Source organism: Mirounga leonina, unplaced genomic scaffold (assembly GCF_011800145.1).
Source record: "Mirounga leonina isolate KUSES-001 unplaced genomic scaffold, KU_Mleo_1.0 Mir_173, whole genome shotgun sequence".
Classification (NCBI taxonomy): Eukaryota; Metazoa; Chordata; class Mammalia; order Carnivora; family Phocidae; genus Mirounga; species Mirounga leonina.
This window is the reverse complement of record NW_023270447.1, coordinates 19,867,626-19,893,760: the sequence shown is the minus strand read 5'-3', so window position 1 is coordinate 19,893,760 and position 26,135 is coordinate 19,867,626. Positions and strand designations below refer to the sequence as shown.

Below are 26,135 nucleotides of genomic sequence, written 5' to 3'. Positions count from 1 at the left end.
TACAGATGCCCCCTCTGAGAGGAGGAGAGGTGATCCTTGAGCAGATCTCTGTTAGGAGCTGAGGCTAGACTCCTAGCCTGAGAGGGGATTTTTAAGAGCATTGTTCTCTTAATCATCCCAAGTATAGCACATTGTTCCTGGAATTTCAGCATTTTCTGGGAAAGAAATCTTTTGATTCATCAGCAGGTTTTATTCCAGTCCCTGGGACTGTCATCCCTGTGTGAGCTGAACCATGTCCCTCTCAGCTGGTGTAACTTTAAAATTTTTAATGCTTTGGTTGCTTTCAGAATAAAAACTGCATTTTTAAAAATGTGCCCCGCCGCATTAGTTAGTTTAATGCAATGAAGGTCTTTGGGGTTTTTTGTTTTGTTTTTTTTTTTTTTCATTATGGAAGCCGGTTTGCAGTATTGAGAGAATGGGTGCAGATTTCCTTGCTCTATTGCCGGGAAGAAGAAGAATTCTTCACATTCCACTGTTTGTTCTTCCAGGGACTCTAGTCCACAGATGGAAATCCTGGAAGATCCTACCAGGAAGTGAAACTTGTAAATAATCTTTGTCCTGGTTTGGGGCATTACGGATAAATTTATACGAGAAGTCTTCTTGAACCTTCTTATAAAATACACTTGACAAACACGATCTTAGAGACCAGTTCCATTCTGGAAATAATAATAGGAAACATCTATGTAGTATCACACGTGCTGGGCACCGTTTGGAGCACTTTGCATGGAGTAGCTCATTTGCTCCACCTCCGTGCTGTGTAGCCTGGGACACTGAGGCCCAGTTCTGCAGTCTGGCTGCACTTCCCCATGACCTTGAGCAGCTGAGGGACTCAGGGCCATATACTGGCAGTGGCAGAGCAGTGATGGTTGGAACCCGGGCCCTCAGTGGCTTCAGGATCCGTGCTTTTGAGGACTGCATCATTGCCTCTCACGCTCTCGCACAGCAAGGATCACAGATTTGCTTCCCACGTCACCTCGGCTTTAAACTCAGGATCGAGATTGGATTTGAAAAAAGAATGACAATTTTGCTCCTTCCCCAGTCGCTCCTCCCCAAACCGAATGAACAGAGTTGTCAGGAGACAGTTTCCATCCGGGAAGAGAAAGCTGCAGATCTTCCTGGAACGGCATGCTGGCATACTGCACAGACCCTCCTCAGGGCTGCTGCTGGGGCCTCGCTGCTGCTGACAGCCCTCACCAGAATTGTTTTTAAGAGCACAAAACGGTTTTACCTTTACCTTTGCAACTAGTGGATTTGGAGTGTTTCTGAGAACATTTTGAAAATTGCTTTTCACACTTAATGTAAGGTAGTGGGAGGGAGGACCATGGATCTGGGGCTTGAGGACTTGAGATCTGGTGGTGGCCCCGGCTTCTGCTGCCTGTGGGGCCTTGGATTTATTTCACGTTGGGTTTCATTGGGTTTCATCTCCACGGGAACGATGGAGGGGATGGTAACGGCAGGATGACTGCTTTGAGAAAGAGCAGGGTCCAATTATACAGGACAGTTGTTTGTCAACAACAGTAGCCCTGTGTGTTAGGCAGTGAGGGGACCAGCGTGGCCTTCGTGAGCCCTGGAAGTCATTGTCCATCGGTGAGCGGCGGGGGGGATGCTTTGGGAGTACTCGGGAAGGTTTGTGTTGATTTGAACGTCTTTCCTTTCCTGTTCTCTCCTTACCTGTGTTACAGTGTGGACGATCGTGTGGGTGTCAACTCAGTTTCTGGCCCAAACTTTCCTTTTCCTTGGCTTTTCCCCCCTCCTACTTTGGGCTTGCCTCCAGTTTGCCTACAAAGTGCCGTTTGTTTTAAGGGTGAAGCAGGCGATTCTCTGGGCAGCGACACTGTGGCTGTAGGCAGTGACTATAGTTCAGAGCACAAAGTCAGGCTGGAGTAGGAGGGACACTGACAGGGCTTGTTCGTTAGAATTTTGTACAGTGATTTTTGAAGGAAACAAAGGGGGAGGAAGGGATGACTTGTCATTAGAAATACTATGAAATACCCTTCATGACAGAACAAAATTGGGTAAGGAGAAAGGGCATTGAGAAATCATTGCTTATTACTTTGACAGCAAATGCTTTTTGAGCACTGGGTCTTGGAGTACATTCCTGTAGCATAGGAAACACAAATTAATAATAAACAATAAGGAAAAGCTGTCCTCTTGGTGAATTTTTAGCTGGTCCATATTGAGCCAAACATTTTTTTATGCTTCATCTTCACTTCAGTCATGAAGGTATCATTTGTCATTGTTCCATTTCAAAGATAACAAAATTGAGGCACAATGTGTTTAAATAACCTACCAAGGATTGCAGTGCTAGTAAGTACCTGGAGGAACTACACTTTGAACCTGGATCTGTCCCTCATCCACAGTATAAAACATGAGTTACGTATGCCCCTGCTCTCAGCATGCCAACAGTTTAGTGTAATTCAGCACAGCGTGCAGTGTATGGTAGCTCCTGTTTTCTGGACATTTGCTTAGAGGAAGGAGAGAACTGAGTTTTGACTGGAAAGATCAGAGAAGGGGCGCCTGGGTGGCTCAGTCAGTTAAGCATCTGTCTTTGGCTCAGGTCATGATCCTGGGGTCCTGGGATCAAGCTTCCCCCACCCCCCCCCACATTGGGCTCCCTGCTTGGCGGTGGGTCTTCTTCTCCCTCTGACCCTCACCGGCTCGTGCTCTCTCTCTTGCTCTCTCTTTCAAATAAAATCTTTTTTAAAAAAAGGAAAGATCAGAGAAGATTTTACACACAAAAAACCATTTCAGAAAATTAACTTGAGCAGGGCTTTAAAGGATGGTAGAGAAAGGGTGGAAGACTTGAGGGGTGGCGAGGTTTGGAGACGTGAAAGAAGCATGTAATGTGTTTGGAGATGGTGCTGTGATGGAGGGATGTGGGAAGAAAGGATAGCAGAAAAGCAGTTTGGGACAGATTACAGAGGCCCTGGAGTGTCCTGCTAAGGAATTTGGACTTCATTCCATTGTGTTGGAAGGTTATTCCACTAACGATTCATGGGAAGAGACATTATTTGCTCCAGTCTCTGACTTCAGCAGTTCTGGTGGTTGAGTGAAGAAAGGAGTAGAATGTCTGCAGCAGAGGTTCCCCATCCAGGCTGCACCTTAGAGTCCCCTGGGAGTTCCTTAAATGGACAGATTCACACACTAACCCCCAGCAGTGATTCTGATGGTGTAGATTCGGGGTGGGGCCTGGCCTGGATGATTGTGTTTAAAGGGTCCTGTAGGTGCTTCTGAGTGGAGGGGCAGGTGTCTGGGCTGAGCCTAATGGGTTTGTCATTGTGTGGATAATTTTTTAAGCCATGGGAGGGGGCCACTAATCAGTACTTGGGGAAGATAATTTCAGAACTTGGTCATTTTCCCATTCATATCTAGAATGTAGTACGGCTCTAATCTTTATGGCTTTGTGTTAAATTTGCCTTTTTTCCTTTGTTTGGAAGGTAAGGGCATATGTAGGATTTCCTTGGTGACTGTTCATCGACAGTCTCTTCAGTGTGAGTTCTGGAGGCTACAGGGCTCCCAGTTCAGTCCAGTCTCTTAGGAGTTGAATGAGGTGCTGCTCACTTATACATTTCCTGGGAGCCAGCCTGAACTTAAGCCATTTTTTTTCCCAAATGTTACAGACCTCTCTTACTCCCATTTCTTGAGTTCTAAATCAACTATTGACGTTTAAAGTATAATTTCTGCTGGGAAGGCAAGCAGCTCTACCAAGGGAGAAGGAATTTCTCAACATTAAAGAAATTAGAAATTATAATTTATGCTTAAAAAAATAATGTTAGTTCAAGTTTTAGCTCTCTTCTCTCTTCCTTCTCCGCTGTTCTTTATCCTGCCGTGTGTTTGCAAACCATTCTCATGACCTTCTGCTTGTGTGGCATATTTGTAGTGGGGCCAGATTATACATACACCACTGACTTTTTCATCTGACCTCCAAATTCAGCCTTTGAGCCCCTTTGTTTCTTTGAATTTTGCTAACAGAGTCTTCTTGTTGAAAGGAATATTATTTCTCATGGAACTTTACATGGTTTGTGGAATAATAGGATCATGCTTTTTGAAGTTCAAACCTAAGGTCCAAAACTTTTAAACCTATCTAGTTTGCCGTTGCTTACTTTACTTAGCTCAACCTCGGCATTTCAGGTCTAGAGGTGGTTAGTACCCATTGGACATCCTAGCCCCTCCCTGAAAATTAAAAGGAGCACAAAAATGAAAGTGAATTCGCTTTTCTTCACCTCTCTGTTAATTTAACGGATTCAATTGGCTTGCCCTCATTTGCCCTTTTACACCGCCCAAATTGATGCTATGTGTACATTTGATTATAACAGTGTGAGTAATCTCCAAGTTACTTTTGAACACTGTTCCTTGTGGTTCTTTCCTTCATCATATTAGTAGATATATCCAGTGTTTTTCTTTCTAGCCTGCTTAACTCCTGTGTGGTTCTTGTTGCCACATAAGTTTCAGTTGATTTAGTGATCCTGATTTGATGGGACACTGTATCAAATGCTTCAGGAAGATCAAAGTACACGGAGTTCGTTGCATTCCCTTCCCTTGCTAACTCCGTTGTGCTGTAGCCAGGCGATCCTGGAGCCTTGCAATCCAGGATTCCACTCAAGGCGAGGAAGCAGCTCTTCTTCCTGGCTTTTCCATTCCACAAATATCTTTTCCTTTCTTTCCCATATTCCTTTTTTTTTTTTCAGCAACATGTAGCAGGCTGTATATCCCTTACCACTTACAACCATTTTTGCTGCAAAAAGGAAAAACTCTAAGCCTTTCAGCTGCCATATCCATTGTGCCATCCCCATGGGACTATTCCACCATGACCTTTCATGCTGGAAGAAGCAAGCCCAATCCAGTTGTGCCTTATTGGTAGTAAAATGTGTTGGTTAAAAGTAGACTCCATGACCAGCCAGGCTGCCCAGGTTCTGGTATTTGCTAATAGTGTTACTTTGGACAAGTTAGTATCTCTGCATCTGTTTCCTGATCTGTGATACAGAGGTAGTGCTAATTTCTACCTCAGAGGGTTGTTGTCAGGAATAATTGAGTCAAGACATGTCAAGTGGTTAGAATTTGGTTTAGTTTAAACATTGATGAATAATCTTGCAAAAGTTTATAATGTTTCTGGATTTTCTAGGCATTTTGTTACTCTTTTATGCTGTTTGCCTTAGCCATTCTGTTACAGGCAAAGGAAAGGAAATGAAAATCAACTATCCGATTTTGTCACCTTAAATTTTTCACAAATTGCTTTTTTTCTTCAAGATTCCATTATAATAGATCACTGAGAATTGATATATTCGATAGACAGTGACGTGTGTGACGTATTCCCTATCAACTCGTGTATTTTTCTACCATCAGATGTGTATATATTTTTAAAATCCTTTTTAAGAACATTATTTTCTTGGTAGTGAACATATATTTATTTGACTTGTTGGGGCCAACCCTTTTAACTTGTTGGATTTTTTAATAGATTATTTTTTAAACGGGTGCCCAAAGAGAATTAAATTTTTTTGAAGATTTTATTTTTAAGTAATCTCTATACCCAGCATGGGGTTCAAACTTACAACCCCAAGATCAAGATTCGCATGCTCTTCTGACTAGCCAGCCAGGCGCCCCTAAGTATTTTTTTTTAATAAGGAAGCAAAAATACCCACTACAGAAGATAAATAGACAAAACATGCTTTCCAAAGAAAAATGTCCTACAGGACAGTGTTTAGTCTACACAATACACAGCACGATCAACAGTCAGTAAATAATCCAAGGCTGTCCATTGCTAACAGTTTGTGCCAGGAACATTTTGAATACTCTTAACTTGCGTACAGGTATTTGCATTTAATCAAACTTTTGTGGTTTCTTGCTCTTCTTTCATATATATGCTCTTTAAATCGCTGCACATCAGCCACTGTGGCCCACTTTACTTATATATTTGCATACTAACTGAAGAATGAGAGGGGAAACTTGGAAAAAATACATTGAGATTTTTCATCATCACAGTTTGACTAGTGGATCTTATTTATTATTTTATAAAATAATGTTCAGGGGTGACTGGGTGGCTCAGTTGTTAAGCGTCTGCCTTCGGCTCAGGTCATGATCCCGGGGTCCTGGGATCGAGTCCCGTGTTGGGCTCCCTGCTAGGCGGGGAGCCTGCTTCTCCCTCTCTCACTCCCCCTGCTTGTGTTCCCTCTCTCGCTGTGTCTCTCTCTGTCAAATAAATAAAATCTTTAAAAAAATAAAATAAAATAAAATAATGTTCAGCTGCAGCCCCAGAGCATAATTAACCTCATTTGTATGGACTTCCATTGCTAGGGTTTAAAAATCAGTGGGCCTGTTGGAAAATACATGTTTATACTTTACACTTTACAGAAATTTGGCAAGGTGATGAAGTAACATGATGCAGCTGAGAGAACATTACAAGTTGTGTTTGAAAAGTAAGAGTCTTCTGAGTAAAAGTTGTATAGCACAGAATAATAAATCCACAGCCAAGATGCACCCACTCGTTTCTCTTCAGTTAAAAGGAGGAAGAACAGACCCAGGGTGAGTTTTAGCTCCATTACCTGCTGCTTTGAGAAAATGACTTAACATCTGTGAACTCCACTGCTTCTTCTCACAGTGTTAATGACTCTTCCCCAAAAAAGCAGATCTGCAAATTCAGGGGGGCAGGGCATGTGAGGGTCCCAGGTAAAGTTACTAATTCCGTGCAGCATGGGTGAATTTGTACGTGTGATTGGAAGCTGGGGAAACCGAGGCACTGAGTCGCGAGGTATAGCAGCCGAGGTCTGTAATCACCCTGGCCCTATCTTTCTGCTTTGTAGCGGGGTCTTCTAAGTCATGCTGTGGGGTGCTCTAAGCAGTGCTTTCCTTCTCAGCTTGTTCAGAGCCAGGAAACTCTGTGCCCAGAAGGGACCGTAAACTGTCTTGCAGGCAGAGTTTTAAAAAAATGATTTGCACCCATCTACTGCATTTTTACCATGGGAAATGACACTCTGGCTCCTCAAAAATGGCTAATAACCCTCTGTGGGTAAATGCCAATCAAGCCAGCCAGTTGGCTCTGAGAACATCTTCCTTGAAAGCCATGGCCCAGGTTTGCAGAGGCTGGGAGGTGAGTGTGAGTGCCAGAGACCTCCTTCTCAGAAAAGCCTATTGCATTGCCACCCTGGAAGTGCACACAGACAGGGACACTGATGTGAAGGCTGCTAGTACGGAGAGGCACTCTTGTCAATTTTCTTTCTTGTTTGCAAAATCCATCTGTAATAATAACTAGGAATCCTCATACATTGAAATCTGTGGCAAACATTTTTAACCACCAAGGTAAGGTCTTCGTCTTTCTTTTTAAGATGAAGAAGGATAAGCAGTATCATTTAAGATACGAGTTTATCATCTCCTCCTCCACACTTGTTAGTCCTCAGAGAAGCTTTCGCTTGTCACTTAATTTGGAACCTCCAAAATGGCTTTCGCAATGTTGCCGTCTTAATCCATGGGCTGTTGTACTTAGGGAGTGGAGACTTTCAAAATGAACTTCCAGTATTCTTCCAAAATCAGTTTTATCTCTTGTGGCATGATTTGTACCTACTGGGGAGCATATTTTTTCTCTTCCTATGAGGTTGTGATTTAATTTTTTTTTTCTACTCAAAAGGTGTAAGGTAGAAGCACTTCTCTATGAAACACAGAACGTGCGGGAGAATAGCTGAACAATGGGAAAGAAAGATACTTAGACCTTGTGGCTGTTAGGAAACAGGTCTGGGACTGATGCAGTCATAGGAGTGTTGTATTACCCAAACTGTACACTGTGGGATCCATGCAGGTTAATTTCAGCATGTTTCCTTTGATTTTTCTGAAGAATTTCCTTTCTCTTCAGAGGTTTTCCTTCTAGGCTCTTGGAGTCATAATGAATAACAAAAATGGAGGCAGGGATACCAAAATGTATTTTAAAATAGAATTGTATCCTCAAAAACATGGTAATTATTGACAGGGTTTTTTTTTAGATGAGAGAGAAGTGAGAGAAGTTTTGAGCTACGTGCTTCCCTCCCACCATGTACTTTGTGGGGTAAAAATGGTAGTGCTTTGGGAAAAAGCATTAAGTCTGGGAAAAGAGGTGAAGAGTTGCTAAGTCCAGGGAAGCAATGGACTGTGAGAAAGTAAAAGGTGGCAGCCAAAGCAGAGCTGGACCCTAAAAGGATGCTGAGACCCCTCAGGAATAAGCCCCCTCAGTAATAAGGCCTCATTAGACTGTATCTCTGCCCCTCCCCCCACCCTTGCCCCCTCCCCGCCGCCACCACCCTGCTGCTACACTTGGACTGCCCTTGGCAGATCACCTGCACAGTCTACAACTCCAGAATGTGCTCCTTAGTGAGGGAGTGGGCAAGGGCAAGTGAGATGCAGTTCATCTGGACACAGGGTAAAAGCACTCACCTCCTCCCTCAGTCTCCGCAAGTGTCAGGGGTCTCGCCATTGCCAAGGTTCTTAATCACCTTTTTACATGTGCTCTGTTTCTTGGCTTGTCTGGAGGCTGATAGCATGCTACTGACAGGTGAGTGTGAGCTAAGTGCTGAAGCAGAAGGAAATAGAAAACAGAATTTCAACAGTTTCACGAAAAGTTGAGGCCATCTGTGTGTTGTGTTGTTTGCCCTCTTAAAAAATCCCCGTTAGAGAAAAAGAATTCAGGGAACAAATATTAGTCAGCCGATTAGGTTCTGAACTTGCTCAGACTTTGTACCTTGGCATAAGAGAGGCTGTCCTAGAACCTTTTGAACTTTTGCCACGGAGTAATTCTGAAAAGGCTGGAAGAGCCAGTAGTAGGTAGTAGGAAAGAGCACAGTGTCCTCTGCTTGGGTGATCAAGGTACATATTACTGAGGTGGGTAAGGACCCTGGCTAGTTCAACGGGGTTACAGCTTGTAAACTGCCGGATCATTTGGAGATGAAGAAATGGATTACAGATGGTCGCTGGGCTTGATTTTTATCCCAGGATTCACTATTGTTTTGAGAATTAGCAGAGTGTAGAGGAAATGGCCCAGATTTTATACTTAGGAAAGACCTGTTATTCAACTCTCCATTTGACCATTTTCTAGCTGAGACATCAGGACAGTTACTTAACTTCTCTGACCGTGTTTCCTCAGTTGGGAATATGAGAATAGGACATTTGTAGATCTGTTGGGAAATGTTAAAACTAAGAGCAGATTAGAATGAGATGCTGTCTAGCACAGAGTAGGAGCTTACCACCAATTTCTGCTTTCGTCAAAATTTGGCTCTTTATGTAGAATAATTATCCTACTCTCCATGCTAGTTTTGAAAGATGAATAACTTTTATTTAAGCCATCAGCTTGATGATAAAAGGAGCTGTTTATCCGAGACAGTCCTGTAAATGCCTTGTGACCCCAGAGATTTGTGTGGAAGGGCAGGCAGGGTACAGATGAAGCCGTCCACACCTGGAAGCCCAGAAACCCGGCACACATATGAACTCCTAGAGCTGGCACGCTCTGCATATGGCAGATTCTTAAACCATCTGTTTACTGTTTTTTAAACACTATCCTGATGAGGTTCACCTAAGACAGAGGGTAAAGCAGTGAACCCAAACTCAGAATTTTGGAACTGCTCTGTGATTTCATAAGCACAAAGAAATACTTGTTTTCTGAAACAATATACTATACCACTGTCTTCTGTGTGGAATTGGTATATGGAATGTTAGGGGACTGTGAGGATGAGGTTGTCCGCATAGAGACCCTAGGACCCTGGAACTCCCCTCCACCACACCCCCCAGTTTGTGGCAGCTGTGTGCACGCTTTCTTTTGAGTCAGCCACGCGCAAGGCAAGTCATTTCCCATCCTGAGGCTCTTTCAGTTGCTGAGTTGGAGTGGATGTACTGGGATGTGGCTATTCGCTTAAAATTTTTGCATAAATCCAGCCTCCACTCCCTTGGAAAGGCTTGGTCCTGTCTTTACACCTTCCCCACGGCGATTTTGTTGCAGGGGCGGGGGTGGGGAGGAGAGGAAAGGAGGAAAACAGAGGCCGACTACACGCGGCGCTGCGCTCTGCGCTCGGGAGGAAGCGTGCAGTCCATTGACTCGGTACAAGTGGGGAGGGGAGAACCCGGGCAGGGGCTGGAAACGGAAGGGCTTACGAGCGTGCCGGTTGCGTGCTGCCTGCGAGGCCTCCGGCAGGGGGAGGCCCGGGCCCGCGGGGAGCCACCGCGCTGGGAGCCGGTGTGGCGGGTCGCTGCCTGCCCGGCGTGGGGGACAGCTCCTGGGGCGACCATGGCGAGGCGGGCGGCGGCGGCGGTAGTTGTGCAACCCGCAGCCCCCCGGTGCTCCCTCCAGCCGGTCTGCGCCCCTCCCTCCACTCGGCCAACACTCGGATCTCTCGCTCTTTCTCTCCCGTGTTTTCAAACAGGAAGTGCACGGCTGTCTGCAACGTGCCGCCGGGTCCCAGGATGGAGGAGTGAGGTCTCCGTCGCCGCCGGTTCCAGCCTGCGGAGCCCCCCCCTGAAGCCAAGTCCCCGGAGAGCGCCCTGAGGGAGCAGGGTGGCTGCCTGGTCCAGGTGCGTGTGGTCAGGTCGCGAGCCCGCGGGCCGGGCGCTGGGCTGTCACTGGCCGCCGCCCCTGGGTGCTGCCGAGCCAGCTCTCCAGCTCTGCGCCGCCTCCTCACTTGTGTGCGTGTGCCCGGTCGCGCCCCCCTCCCCGCCTTCGCCCCCAGGGGTCTCTGTTGGCCGTGGCCGTGCCGCCCCCGGGTGTGTGGGACCCACGCGGGAGGGCGGGACCTGCCCGAGCTCACTCTCAGCCTTGGCGGGCGCTTTCCAGCCTGGGCTGCCTGTGCCCGGGAGGCTTCCCGGAGTCCCCAGCTGCTCTCTCCGCCCTCTCCGCCTCCTCCTGCAGCTGCCCAAAGCGGGGCGCTTTGTTGCTCCTTTGCTGACGGGGGTTTTCTGCTGGAAGGCCCTGGGAGGCTTGGGTGTTAGAAGAGTGGTGTGGCAGAGGTGGGGACCTGGGGCAGGGTAGGGGGAGAGGGTGAGTGGCGGGCGAAGTGTAAGGTGGAAAGGAGAACGAGAGTCTTGGTGCCCAGGCTCCGAAATCCCACCTCTTCAGCAGAGCCCCACTTTGTTGTTATTTTTTGTTTTGTTTTGTTGGGGGGGGGGTTGGTTTGGGGGGAGCGGTGAGGGGGGAGCCAGGCTTTCAGGAACTGAGGAATTAGTGATGCAGACACGCTGGAAAGGTAGCGACCAGGAATGAGGGACAGCTAGTTCTGAGGTGTTTAGTCTGGTGTCTGGCTTGTTAACTGCAGTTGTGGTTTCTTAGCCAGGCTTCCTCGCTCAGACAGAAGGTCCTATTAAAGGTATGAGCCAGATATCTTTATTCATTATATTCCATTTTCCAACAGAGTAAAACTGAGAATGACTTTCCTCAAATTCACCGAGTAGATGATAGTTTCACATCCATCCATATCTTGCTCGTTCTCAGATGTTCATAGGTGGAGAGCAAACCGCTGGAGAAGAGGTTGGTGTTAGGCACAGACTTTGCTTCTTCGTTTCCCTGGCAGCTCCTGTCTCTGCAGACTAAGTCAGATTGACTTTTCCCCTAATGAAAGCCTGGCCTTGTTTCTCTGCCTATATTTATCCACCTGGTGAAACTCCAGTCTGGTGGAGGGTCACTAAGGGAGGTTGGATGGTTGAGAAGAATCAGTTTGATGGGCGGATTGGCCTCAGATGCAATGTTTGAACAATGTGAAAGCCAGTAGTATCCTCTTACTCTTCTGTTTTGGAGGAAGGGATGTGAACAAATGACTCAAGGGGAGGAAAGTGAGATTCTGCAAGGAAGGGTCTTTTTCTGCAGCACCGGGGGAATATGCATAATCCCACTACCACATGCATTCAGCTCCTTCACCTTATTGGGCAGCCAGGCCTCCTCAGGAAGCAGGGTTAGTTGTAGATTTAAATTCATGATGTCACATGCTGGCTCTGCGGTTCTAATATGTACTTTTTCTAATAAAATATGTTTCCTGTGTAATTCATTTTGCTTAGAAAGGAAAATCTTTTGTAGTCAGGTAGCCTAGTAAGTTTGTACTGTCCTCTCCCTCCCTTCCCCCGCCCCCAGCAGTGATTTGAATTCTGTGATCCCATTATTCCAGTAGTCCTTCAGAACTTTAATCACTTTTAAAATGCAGAGCTGCTCTAAGCATTGCGATAATATCAATAATTGGCATGATTGTGTTAGCAGTAAATAGTCAAGATACATTATAAGAGCTGAGCAATTAATTTTATCTTTTCTCTAGATAGATGGCCGTGGGCTTCTTAAATGTGAATTTCATTGTGATATGTCTGTGTTTATGCCTCTTCTCTTGCCAAATACATGGCAAGACTAAAAGTGAAAACAAGTCAGTGAGACAGACTCTTGAATGGCCTGTACAACCATAGTACTTTTATACCTGTGAGTATGCTCCTGGCCCTCCGGTTCATTAATTTATTTGAGGACTTTGTTGAACATTGGTCGCTGTACTTAAAGATAAAATAGAACAGCCTTTGTGACTTTCTGAACTTGTACCCTATTTAGAAACAGGATTTACTCCTACCCTAGCAGAATTTACTAATAATTAAATAATAACCTAGGAAAACTGATCTTAAGATCCTCATTTTCTGTTTACAGAGCACATTTTCTAGATCTCATTTATAATTTGTTATTCGCTTTAATAGTCTGGTGAAATAGGACTCATGTACTCCATTTTATGGAGAGAGGAAACTGAGGCTGATAAAATGTGACTTGTCCATGGTCATATTAGTAAATGGAGATGCTGGGACTTCAACAAGTCTTTCGATTTGTAGTCCTGGCCCTTCTGTAATCTGGAAAGTTGCTGCCTAAGGAAGAGATGGCAATGCTGATTCAGGGTCTTTCGCCATTCCAAGGGAGCTGGTAAAACCGACTTGAGACTAGCCTTACCTACATCTTCAGATCTTTTCCCACTCTCCCCCCAGAGCTCAGGGGTTTCTTTGTAGTGTTTTTTTCCCCTCCCCCCTCATTTGAAATTTACACTTCCTCTGTTTTAGTAACTAGATTCAGCTGTGTTTGCATCAATGTGATTTGTTTTCTGCTGCCAAAAGTCTAATAGCATATTTTAATTTATAGAAATCGTATTGTCAGGTCTTAGTAGCCAGTATATTTTTGAAGGATCAGATTAGCATATTATATCTTTTTAGAATAAAAAAGCAGTACTTCTGGTTTACCCTTAGAACACTTTATGTCCCAGAAAGGAAATAATAAATTAAAAAATGATGTGTGTGACTCTCTATAGCCCACTGCCATACTTACCATACCACCACCATACATAGCCCTTCCAACTTCCCCACTCCCCTAGCTGAGGATACCCACTAACAAGGTCATATTACAGGGGCATCTGGCTGGCTCAGTGGGTAGAGCATAATCTCGGGGTTGTGAGTTCGAGCCCCATGTTGGACATAGAGATTGAAAGAAAGAAGGAAAGAAAGGAGAGGTCATGTTATGGAAAGATACTGGCAAACCCGTATAAACTTTAAATTATATATTAAGTATTTTTGTAGTACTCCTCAGATGGAAATAAGTTTATTTTTCTTATCTTTGCAATGCTTAAAGTTAAGGCTCTCTTTAGCTAATATTTTATGTTGCATTGAGAAGAATATAAATTAAAATGGGGAGTACATTTCCACTGGGAAATGCTGGATAAAAGATTTATTTTCTCTTCAACAGTTGGAATATCTACAGTGATCTATAACTTCACCTCCTTAGAATTATGTCGAAATATTAGGAGAAGGGGAGAAATTGGGGGAGGAAAGAGATAAAGTGAGTGATTTTTGTTTTATTTTTTTATTTTATTTATTTATTTATTTTTAAAAAAGATTTTATTTATTTATTTGAGAGAGAGAGAGAATGAGAGAGAGCACATGAGAGGGAGGAGAGTCAGAGGGAGAAGCAGACTCCCTGCCGAGCAGGGAGCCCGATGCGGGACTCGATCCCGGGACTCCAGGATCATGACCTGAGCCGAAGGCAGTCGCTTAACCAACTGAGCCACCCAGGTGCCCTGATTTTTGTTTTATAAGTGAGGAATGAAATATGTATATTTTCTTAATACACAGGGCTCTGCCATTTCTGTGTGGGACAGTTGCAATGGCTTATGAATAGGAATGAAAGCATAACAAGCTTTGATGTTAAATGCCAAGGAAAAGTTTATGACCAAGAGAGGACTAGGGGTGGAGATAAATGTGTTCGGATTTTCATCTTCTCAAAACCCTCTCATTTTCTCATGTCTATTATAAAATAAAAACTGTCTTCTTTGGAATTTGTAACCTTTAAAGCAGTGGTTCTCAACCCGTACAAAAATCAGGAAGCTTTTATTAATACTTAAAGGTTTCAAAGATTTTGACTTGCTTAGAGTTTTACTTGTTTCTGGTTGCTAATATTTAGTGATAACAGGTACTAGTAATATCACTCAACTGAGTATATATTGTAAATAATGACCACAGCATCTTCCTGTTTTTATAAAGTAGTATTACATCTATATGTGAGACCGGTTCAGTGTACTGACCTCTGCCAGCACCTTGAAGTCCACAGGGTGGGAAATCAGGGCCAAAGTAAAACAACTGCTCCAGGCTGGAAATGCTGATGTGGTCATTTAAATGTACAGTACGTTAGCCGCCAGATTATCAAGATTCCCAGGTGGAGATTTTCCTCTTTGGTGTCCATTAAATAGATGATGTGTAAAGTCCTGACTTTGGATCTGATTTTGTTTTGAGGTTGGTTTTCATGGTCCGCTTTGAGGTCTTAGGATTACTCAGTCACAGATAACTGGAATTCTCCCAAGAGCATTTTCCCTACATCACTTCTGTGAATACCCCTTCCTTACATGTGTTGAGTCAGGACTCTGACACCAGTTGCATAATCACCACTGTCTTGAGTACCACCAGCGGCAGCCTTATATTCATTTCCCAGAAGCTAAAAGAAGCTTCCTCCCAACCTTAACCTTTACAGTTTTTGATAAGAATGTGGAAAGAGATATTATTTATCCCTATTCTTTAGTGGAAAAAACAGACATATGAGTTCCCATTGAATCAGTCTCTTTGGTTTCCATGCCTCTTGCCGTGACTTTGGTATTCTGTTTAAGACAGGTTAGGCTGAGCACCCAAACCTTTTAGGGTTAGTGCATGATACTCTTTTTTTCTGGTTTTAAAAGAAAAAAAGTCACTTCCAATTTATTGAACACTTCATGTGTGTCAGACACTTCATGGATTATCTCTAATCCTCCTGGTGTTGTGCAGGATAGGTAATATCCCTGTGTTATAGATGAAGAAACTGAGGCAGGCAGAGATGGTAACTTATCCAATTCACAGAAACAAGCTAAAGCCTGGATTGGGATTCAGATTTCTGATTCCCCAGGCTAAAACAGTCCCTTCTTTACATGTGCTGCTTTGTCTGTCCTTAACCTCACCAGTGAAAAGAAATGATCACACTTTGTTTAGCCTTACCTTTCGTTTTATCGTTTCAGCAAGGGTTAAGTTACAACCATAGAGAGTATGTGTTTGGAAATAGGGACATGGAAGAGTCAAAACTTTTAGAAATTTTATTAAAAAGAATTTTATAAATATTTTTGGCTTTCATGCAGTATGTATTCATTTTTCCCCCTAAGGAGCCTAGATATATTGAATCTGTTGGTGATAGTTTCTTGAGGCAATATTGTCCACAAGCAGCATTGCCTGGATCTTAGGATGTAAGCGTACCGATTTTACTAGGAAATCTGCAACTTGTTGTTAGGTTTATGTCCCCACCAATACTGCACGATGATTTCTTTTTTTCTTAACAAATTTCCTGATTTTTGCCAATCTGATGGATGTTATTTGTACTTCATAGTTTAATTTTGCCTTTTTTACGATTATAAGTGAGGTTGAGCATCTCTTCATTTACTTAATTTAATTTCCCTTTTTTTGTGAATCGGGTCTCTTGCCCTTTTCTGGCAAGAAGTTCCTTGAAAGCATTCTTGTGGAATTCCTGTATATTCTAGAAACAAATTCCTTCTTAGCTTTAGGTATTGTGAACACTTTCTCCCAGGACGTCACTTGCCTGATAACTGTCGATGGTGACTCTCATTAACAACAACAAAAATCTTTAGTTTTAATGTAGATGAACCCTCCAGTTTTTAATATTATTGTGGTCTGTGCATGGAGTCATTTCAGGAATGTTTCCCTATTCTGGGCTTACAGTTTAGTCTCTCCTCCCTTTATTAACTTTACAGGTTTACTCTTGAGTTTTTAAACTATTTGGAATTGAAGATATGAGGTAGAAACCCATTTCTACTTTTAAAAAACTGGTCATATTGTGAGCCAGTTTCACCAGCACTATTTATGAAATAATCCACTCTTTCTCTACCTCTGGCTTATAAGTGTACATTTATACAGATCTCTTTCTGAGAACCCTCATTTGTTTAGGTGGCTTATTTGTGTGCTTCTGGGTCATTGATACACTTTTTAAATTACTATGGCTTTAGGGGCACCTGAGTGGCTCAGTCGGTTAAGCGTCTGCCTTCCTTCGGCTCAGGTCATGATCTCAGGGTCCTGGGATCAAGCCCCGCTTTGGGCTTCCTGCTCAGCGGGGAGTCTGCTTCTCCCTCTCCTTCTGCCCCTCCACCTGCTCATGTGTGCTCTCTCTCTCGCTCTCTCAAGTAAATAAATAAAATCTTTAAAAAAATACTGTGACTTTGAAATATGTTTTATCTTGTTACATGTACATTTATATAACTTGATCTTATGACCAAGGTTGAAATAAATTTAAAAGTTCAAAAATAGATGATTTTAGGTAGATTTCTTGCCGTTATCTGCATGTTTGTTAACTCTTTACACCTGCATACATTTTCTAGAAATGTGTTTACTTCACTGGGAACATTCTGTATTTATTTAATAACATTTTAATTTTAACATCCCTCACATTCCATTTCCTTCTCAGTTTTATTTATTTATTCATTGTTAGCAATATGGCTCCCTTCCATACTTGGTCACCTATGTAGGGCAGGGGATGTCTCACTTCAAAGGCTTCTCTTCTTCAGTGCTCTGCATGTGCTTATAGAGCTAGGATGTGCTTCCCTGGTATGGCTTTTGAATGAATGTTTTATGAGGTGTGATGCAGTAATACATGGCTGAATACTCTTGAAAGCCTGTTAATTATAGATGTGTCTTTATTATTGGGAAAACATTGCCAGTTTTGGCTTGGTTTTCTCCAAGTTTGCTTTTCACCACTCCCTTCTCAGTTCACTTGGTCTCATTTCTCTTCCAGGCTCTAATATATGTCCCCCTGAATGCTGGATCACTTGATTTGGTAAACGGTCATCTGCATGCCTATGCAGAATAGAGTGTCCTTTTTGCTTAGTTGATGAAATGGCATGGAACCATGTTGTACATAACATGGCTTATTATTGTAAATTAATTTGCAATTACTGTGGGGGACAAATCGTGGTCTCAAAATAGATACTGCAGGGCATGGTTGTCTGGACCAAAGATGTTCCCCTTGGCCATCAGTTCTACCACTATATGGGTGACAGGCTATATTTTATTTTTCTTTCATCTGGAGTTCTTAGGGTGCTTTATGGATATAGGGGAGGGTTGCAGTCTAACTACTAAAATTTAGTAAGCTTGCACAAAGTCCAGTAAAATTATAATGTAGAATGTTCTAGAGTTTAAAACTTGCTTAGACAGGTAAGACCATGTTCTTGGGCTGTTGGAGTTGTTCTCCCAGTGTGCTTTAAACAGGATTTATTAGGTATTCATCTAAGTTTGATTATAACAACCCTAGCTACTGACCTGATTGAACTTACATACTCAGGAGAGGTCTTCATCAGTGCTGACATTTTCCATTTCTCGTTCAGGTTCCTTTATGCTCAGCTCACCAGCTGTCAGATCCACCTGTCTTACCAGCCTCCTCTCTTAGTCAATTATTCTAATATAATTGACAGCAAAGCTACTTCATCCATTCAACAGACATTTGCTGAGCTCTAAACTACTGAATCTTAGTTCCCTTATCTCTCTTCCTCCTACCTGCTGTGTACCAGTCTTTGTGCTAAGTTCTGAAGATAACAATGTGAATATGACACAGTGCCTGACCTCAGAAGATAGACCCATAAATCATTAACTGGAACTTAGAATGTGAGGTGCTTTACAGCGTTGTGATAAATAATAATAGAGAGTGGGGCGCAAAGAAGGCAGTGATTTGTTCTTTCTTGTTCGTGAGGAAAGAATTCATGAAGGAGGTGATTTTGGTGCTTATTATTAGAGGGATAGGATTATTTACCAGGCTGAGCAGGAGGGAAAAAAAAAAACCAAAAAACAAAAAAGCCCCAGAAGAAATAGCCCAGGTTCGGAGCCGGGAAGAGCTCAGTGTGAGGAACAGAGTGTGAGTGACTGGCTCAGAGAGGTCTTGGTGCAGAGGGGAGAGGGGGTTAGGGGTGCATCTTGGTCTAGATTCTTGATCCAGCCATGTCTAGAGCCACACCTGCTATTTCTAGAAGTGTGGGCTTTTTCCCAACAGCATTGTGGAATCACCAGAGATGAAACAAATGCTTAAATCATGGTCTTAAGGTATATGCAAAGGAAGCAGGGGGAAGTCCAGTGGCTATTAAAACAATCCAGGTAGAAAGTGAGGACTGGAAGTATGGTGACGATGGTGGGAAAGGAAAGGACAAGGATGGATTTGAGACTCATTTAGGAGAGAGAATTGGTTACTGATTGAATGGAAAGTGGGAGGGGAGGAAGAAGAAAGAAGAAAGGTGACTTGATGTTTCTGGCTGGGAAGATTCACTGTCTGAAGGTGTCGTTAGAAAATATGAGAGGAACAATTTTGGAGAGAGAGCAATGCGTTCAGTTTGAACTTAAGTTGAGGTGCCCCTGGGACACTGAGTTGTTCTTGAGAGGCCTCGCCCCCAGAGAGAAGTCAGGGCCAGAGATGTGTTTTGGGGAGTAATGGGAACTGATGATTATTGCCATGAATGTAGTAGCTGAGACCATTCACGGATGGCCCAACGACCAAAAGGCCAAGCAGACAGAAGAGGAGAAAGAAAGAAGATCAGGAAAAGACAGAAACAAAGCTGATGGAAATATCGTGCACCAGGGTTTTTGTTTTGTTTATATATATTGTCATACAGTCCTTTCAGTAGTATCTCCTGAAATAATTATTGTTGTTGGCTTTTACAGAGAAGCTCTCAGAAGCTCGGATAAGCACCTTGCCAAAGCACCCAGGTGTGGTAAAAAGGGAAAAGCTCTCAGGTCTGTCAGAGGCCACAGGAAGGTCAGGTAGAGCAAAGATTGAAAGTGGGAGCCTGGGTGTGGCAATGAGATATTCAGTTGGTGTTAAGTAGTCAGAAGAGTTCTAAAGTCTAAGTCGGCATTGTCATGGGTGAGGAAAGAGTAGGCCTAGAGAGGGGAAGCACCAGGTGGGAGTGTGTGTGTGTACACATTTGTCCATGAAGGAATATTTTTGTGTGTGCAGTCGTGTCTAGAGCTTGCATTTTGTTTGGGAAGTGTGGCGAGGGAGTGACTAAAGGTAGAAGAGAGAATGACTGATGGACGAAGGCTCCAGAAAAAACAGGCCTAGCCAAGATCTGGAATGCAAGCATGGTCAAAGGAAGTGTCTTGAGGGGCACCGGGTGGCTCAGGTCATGATCCCGGGGTCCTGGGATCAAGCCCCGAATCGGGCTCCCTGATCAGCGGGAAGCCTCCTTCTCCCTCTCCCACTCCCCCTCCCCCTGCCTGTGTTCCCTCTCTCACTGTGTCTCTCTCTGTTCAGATAAATAAATAAAATCTTAAAAAAAAAAAGCGTCTGAGAAGGAACAGGGACATTCGTTCCTTTGGGGCAGGAGAGGAAGAGAAGTTATGTGTGCCTGAAAATGAGTGTGCAGGTGGAGAAGGAAGTTGAGAAAGTTCGTTTCTGAAGGTTTGGGTTTTCTCAGTAAAGTAGGAGCCAATAAAATCTTCTGGGAGTGAAGGGGCCTTGAGAAGACAGTTTAAAGTTATTAATAGTAAACTTAGAGAAAGGAGCTCACTGATGGAGGTAGGATGTGTAATCATTGAGGGCCCAGTTGGGGCTTTGTTAGCCGGCATTAGGTGGTGATGGTGGGGTTTTTCTTCTGGTTGATAGAGTACGATGAATATCATGACTGGTCTTTTAAAATAAAACACAAAGGCCTTGCCTGCAATGTTAGGTTTTGATGGTGATTTAAGGGCACTTAAGGTGCAGGGGAAGGGAAGAAAGGAGCACAGAAGGAGTGAAGAGATTGAACGTTAGGGAACGTGAGTTCTGGTCTGAGTTCTCCATTCACAGGGGGCGGCCTTGGGGAAGTCAGCTCGTCTCACTGAGCCTCGCTGTCCTCCTCTTTCAGGGGAGGAAGTTATAATTAGTGCCCCCCTGAGTCTCCTATAAGTCCCAGAACGTCTGTGAGACTTGTCCATTAGTAGACAAAAATGAGTGGACAGAAAATGAGAGTCGCTAGATTGCTGTCATTTATCATTCATGAGTTCCTCTGGTAGCAGCTCTCCCCAGTGCCGTTGGGAAGTCGACGACTCAAGGCCAGACCAGCTGTCAGGCGAGCATGCCCAGTGCCCACTGCCAGGCCACACCGGGTAGCCCATCAGGAAAGGGAGGCAATGGGGCTGTGACCGCAGTCGGGTGAGGGGTTGGCAGGGTGGGTTTGCTGGGTGTGTGTGCTGGCCCCCCAGACATCACACGTTATTTCATCAAGGTGGTGGTGCTCTTTGTGTTCATCATCTGTGCTGGTTCTTTCTCTCATATGATTGCATTTAATTTTAGCTGGCTTTATTTCTCCCTCCTCATTAAAAATGTAGCACTGTAGAAGAGAAGTCAACAGTTGAAGAAGGTTAAGCATTATTTCTAGCATCTTACCTCAAAAGGCCTTCTTTTCTCCTTTCCGTCTCCTTCCGTACACTTTGATTTCTTTGCTGGTAGAAAAACCAGAAACAGTTTGAAGCATTTCATCACTTAAGGCTCAGTTGGGTATGTTCTTCCCCTGGAAAGTTTACTTTTCAAAGCCATTTAAACTGTCTTTGCCTCCTGTTAAGAAAAGGGATGACATCTTAAAACCCTAGAGGTGTGGCTGGCATTAAAAAATGAATCCAGATCAGGTGAATGGCTCCAGAGACGATTATAATAATTTAACAAGCCTAAACAGGTAATAGGACAGTCTTCAAAAATTAAGTCTCTAATCTTTCTCTGTGCTGTTAAATATTTGAGAGAAACTTGGGCATTTCCTTTTTTCCTCATTAAGCTATTATACAACTTAATGCTTGGAAAATTCTTCACAGGAAGAAACAGGGTGTAACAGTTTGCGTGAGACCATTTTTTAAAAAAATTCACCCTTTTAGCTTAAGTCTGAGAATACTATTCTCTTCACCCCACTGCTCTAGTTTCTTTCTGAAAGTCTAAATTTCTCCATATAATTAAATATTCTTCAAAGTGAAACATAGTTAAAAAAATTAAAGCCATTTACATGTGAAGTTAAAACATAGTCTATAAATGTGTTCTTCCATTTCCTGAGAAACAACAGGAAGGATTTGCTTTCTCAAAATAAACTAAGTAGCCTGACTGTGAACTTAGAGTAGTAGAGATCAAAGATTCCAGCATCATCACACAATGGGAAAGTTTCAGTCATTTTTTTCCAACCTCAGAAAATCAAATCAAATGCTGCTTTTTTCACTTTTAACATGAGGAGCAAGGATATGTATGTGAAATTCAAAAACATACCTTTGGCATATGTGAAATGTCATAGCCTAACCACTGGCTAATCCGTCTAGGAGAGTCAGTCCTCTTCCAAGATGTATTTGGTCAATGTGGGCATGCTAGACATGCAGCGATGAAAATGTCTTTTTTGGGTATTCAATTCAGGACGATTAGAGAAAGGCCAACTGAGTTTCTGTAAACTTATAGCATCTAAACTTAAGCATGATAGATCAGTGAATTATTTCATAGCTTTGCTATTAAGAAATGTTTAACAGCTCATATTGGTCACTGAACTACATGGAAAAAGGAATCTGTTACAGTAATTATATATATATATATATATATATATATATAAATACACACACACATGTTCTCAGGTACGAGTAAGAACATTTATTAATATTTCTCGACTTCCAGAAACAAGGAGTGAGAGCTCATCTTAAAGAAAGGAAATCAATTGTGTTATGGTCAGCAGATTTTTGTTTGTGAGATATAAGCAAGATTAGGGAGAAATATGTGCATTAAGTATTCAGCTATCATTAATTTGGGAGTTCAAATAATGTGCAGTTATTTATTTCTCAAATAGTATAAATAAGTCAACATTTTAAAATATTGGACATTGTTTATATGTATTGGGGAAATTATATATACATTGAGAACAGTATAGAATTTCTCAGTAGATTAGTTTTTTTCTGTACTTACCTTTCAAGAAAAGGTAGAAGAACAGAGCTCAGAGCACTTTACAGCTTTAATCTCAGTTTCTTTCTTACTTTATTTTTAACCTAAGTTTATGTTTACATTGGGTTTCTCATAGACCATGTATATTTGGGTCTATTTTTTAAAAAATCTAATCTGATAAGCTGTGTCTTTTAATTGGTGTATTTACACGACTCACATTTAAAGTGATTATTGATATAGTCGGTTTAATATCCAACATGTTTGTAACTGTTTTTTATTTGTTGCACTTGCTATTTGTTTCTTTTTTCTCTTTCTTCCTTCTGTGGTGTGTGTGTGTGTTTTAAAGATTTATTTATTTGTTTTTGGGAGAGAGAGAGTGCATGTGTGCTTGTACACTCAGGGCGGGGAGGGGCAGAGAGAGAGGGAGAGGGAGAGAATCCTCAGATTCCCTGCTGAGCACGGAGCCTGATGCAGGGCTCAATCTCAGGACCCTGAGATCATGACCTGAACTGAAATCAAGAGTTAGCCTGACTGAGCCACCCAGGCGCCCCTCCTACTGTTGTTTTTAAGTGAGCAGGTTATATGATTCTATTTTATCTCTTCTTTAAGTAGAATCAGTTCTACTTTTTATAAAAATTTTTTAGTGGTTACCCTAGAGTTTACAATTGATTTTACTTTCTTAAAAAAAAAAGGCAAAAACATGTTTATGTGCATATGTAGAGAAAAAATTTGGAAGGATATGTATTAAGACATGAGTAGTTAATCTCTGGGTGGAAAGATTATAGATAATCTTTACTTTCATTTCTCTAGTTTTCTGTATTATCTGATTCTTTCAATGGCAAGCAGGTATTGCTTTTATAATCAGAAACAACAAGGCTCTTTTCATTTTGAGGGGAAAGGAGAGGGCAAATCACAGCAAAACAAGCTGAAAATCTCCTATGGTTCTACAATTTACACCATCTCTTGTCTTCCAGCTTGAGATAACCACACTTTCCCTACAACCCCCATCACTGCACTGGCAGGACAAAGGAAAAGGGATTGGCCGCTTCTCACCTTGCACTGGGAAGGTTGTCAGCTCCCTTTCTGTACCCTCTCTGCCTACACAGTGAGAATGAACCCTCCGAAGGACTTAGGACCCATCCACTATGTGGTTTGACATAAAAACGGTTTTCACCTAATACAGAGTTAACCAGACCCCTCTCTTTCTGTATAATTAAGTTTTCCTGTGCATGCAACGTCCTTATGGGTCTTCACTGTCTTTAAAAAAATAATGAGCAGAGGAGTAAGAACACTTGAAAAGTAGTTTTAAAGTATAGCTTTCCTTGTAAAACTTGTAATAGTTCTTTGGTTTGCTGGTATAAAACCTGCTGTCGTCTTGGGCAGGGCGGGGCGATGGTGTTAGAGCCGGTACCTGGGGTAGTAGGTGAAGAGCTTGTAAGTAATGGGAGGTCATTGCTGTCTGTATTTCAGAAAACTCCCCTTCATGCAGTTTTAGAGAAGATTACCGTTATTGTTCTTGCGATGTTGATTATATCCTCTGACTTTATTTGGGTTTGTATGTAAACCAAACCCAGGTTAAGGTTTAGAAAAGTTTCATAGCTCAGGGCAAAGAGGTGAAATGTAGATTTTTCTTTAAAAAAAAATGGTTTTAGTACCAACTAACCTGCCAGGTGTTTTCAAAAAAATCATAAATTTTATAAATACCATAGTTTGTTAGCCTGTGAAATTGGGATCATTATCTTTTGCTGCATTCAAGTAAGCAAAAGACCAGCGAAGCTTTTTGTGTTTTCTGATCAGAAGAGAATCTTTAAAAAGCAAACCAATTATGTCTCTATTTCCAGGTGAAAATTATAGGTCTCCATTTTAATATACCTTATTATTAGAGCTAGGAAATTTCATTTAAGGTAAGAAATAAATTAGTCTTCATATTCTGTTTAAAGCTAATAGAATTAAACATTTTGGTATATACAAAACAATTGGAAAAATTATGAAATAAGCATAAAAAAGAATTTATTCAAATTATGAAATAAGCATAAAAAGAATTCATGAAAAAAGAATTCATTGGTTATTGCAACTATGTTGAGATATATACAAGTTTTGAAAGGAATACAAAAATATAAATAATGCTATTTAATGATTATGGGTAGAATTTAATACATTTTCTTTATATTATTTTGATATATTTTATAAGTAGAGAGGTCAGAAATCAAGTTTCTGATTTCTGATGCTTATTAAGACAAGCTTGAAATGAATTGAATTTTTATATTTGCAGTATAAACCATATTAGTAAACTCTTCAGTAAGTCTGGAAGTAAGGGTAAGTAATTTGATTCTTTTTTAAACTCATTTCTGAATGGGACTTGATACATGGAAATGTTAGTGGAGAAACAATGAGGAGAATTCTAGGGGTTGTTACTATGTTACCCCTTTATCCAAGCATTACCTGTGTTGGCTTTGGAGCCTTTGACCTGCGCTGTCATTGGTCCCTTCAGTTTCTAACTTGTCAACATCTACTTTGTAACATTTTGTCTGCCTTTTTGTTCCTCAGGTACAGCTGTGAAAATTACTTAAGTGAGAAATGGTTTGGGGGTAAGAACTGTGAATGGAAGAAAGAAATAATCCTCTCATTATTTTAAATACAGGGGCGGGGGTGGAGAGGATTATCTGCAACCCTGAGCTTTCACCCCAAAAGAACTAGTAGTATAATAGGTTATCTTTGCTTTTCTAAATGTAAACCATAACGCTTTAATAAGTACTCTTAGGGAAAAATCAGTAAGCACTAATTTTGGTCTGCCTTATCACCCATTTATTCCGTGATGATTCCTCCATGTGTTTCCTCATCATTTGCTCTTTGAAAGAAGTGTGAGCTTGTGATCAGCACTGGCACAGATGCCCAGTTCGAGATCTAGATATTAGAGCAGTGCTTCGACAAAGAGGCTAACTCCCATTGTGTGCCTTCAGGAGGTGGTTACAAACAGTGAAGGGAAAATTCAAAAATTAAAAAAATGACTTTGGCAGTACCCTGTGAAAATACTGAACATTAAAATAATATTTATATAATTGCCAAATTTATGTTGTATAAACACATCAAATATATGAAGTATTTTATATATTTGTTAAAGTAAGTTTCCTTGCTTTCTTTTTTTAGTGTTTCATTCTAGACGAGTAATTCATATATTTTGGAGGGCAGTAAGACCAAAAGGCAACATTTTTACAGCAAGCTTAAAATGCGATTTACCAAGTAGTATTCCCACTTTATGGAGGAACTTAAAAGCCAAGTAGTTTAGGTTGAAGGTCACACATTAGATGAGCTTTTCATTTTTAACTAAGCTTTCATCAGTACTGGGAAAGAAAGCTTCCAAATCTCTTGCTTAAGGCAGGCTTTTATCTGAACCATTCCAGGATAAAGGAAATGTACAATTTAAGCTTTTCTGGAAGAAATAAAAATCTCTGCACTCTCTGATCTTAAGTCAGTAATATTTTAAACTAAATCTTTTATGCTCAAACTTAAGGCAACTCTGATTCCTTTCTTAATAGAAATAGATGTACATCATCCTCTATGAAGTACCTAATCAAAGACAGACCTAATTGCAATCTTCTCTGTAGTTAGTTTACAAATCCCAAGGCTCTTAACTCTTATCTTACAAGTCTTTTTTTAAAAAAAATTATAGGATTTTTTGAGATTTTCCTTGAAAATTTTCTTACATTTTCCATTCCCCCCTTTTAGTTATTAGTGGAGGATTTGACAGGAA

The 26,135-nt window shown here is 41.9% G+C and overlaps 1 protein-coding gene across 8 annotated transcripts in view; it reads left to right on the top strand.

Moving 5' to 3' along the window:
• The window catches only part of LRRC8D (leucine rich repeat containing 8 VRAC subunit D), a 115,619-nt gene that overhangs the window by 11,428 nt on the left and 78,056 nt on the right, over window positions 1–26,135 (top strand). For 3 of the 8 annotated variants that reach the window (XM_035018083.1, XM_035018085.1, XM_035018084.1), the window contains 2 exons: window positions 10,371–10,518; window positions 11,352–11,467. In XM_035018083.1, the coding sequence (XP_034873974.1) occupies window positions 11,392–11,467 (76 nt within the window). In that variant the 5' untranslated portion in view covers window positions 10,371–10,518; window positions 11,352–11,391. Of the gene's footprint in view, window positions 1–6,160; window positions 6,520–10,370; window positions 10,519–11,351; window positions 11,468–26,135 lie in introns of those variants that run through there. The other 5 variants (XM_035018089.1, XM_035018090.1, XM_035018081.1 and 2 more) reach the window with 4 other exon arrangements.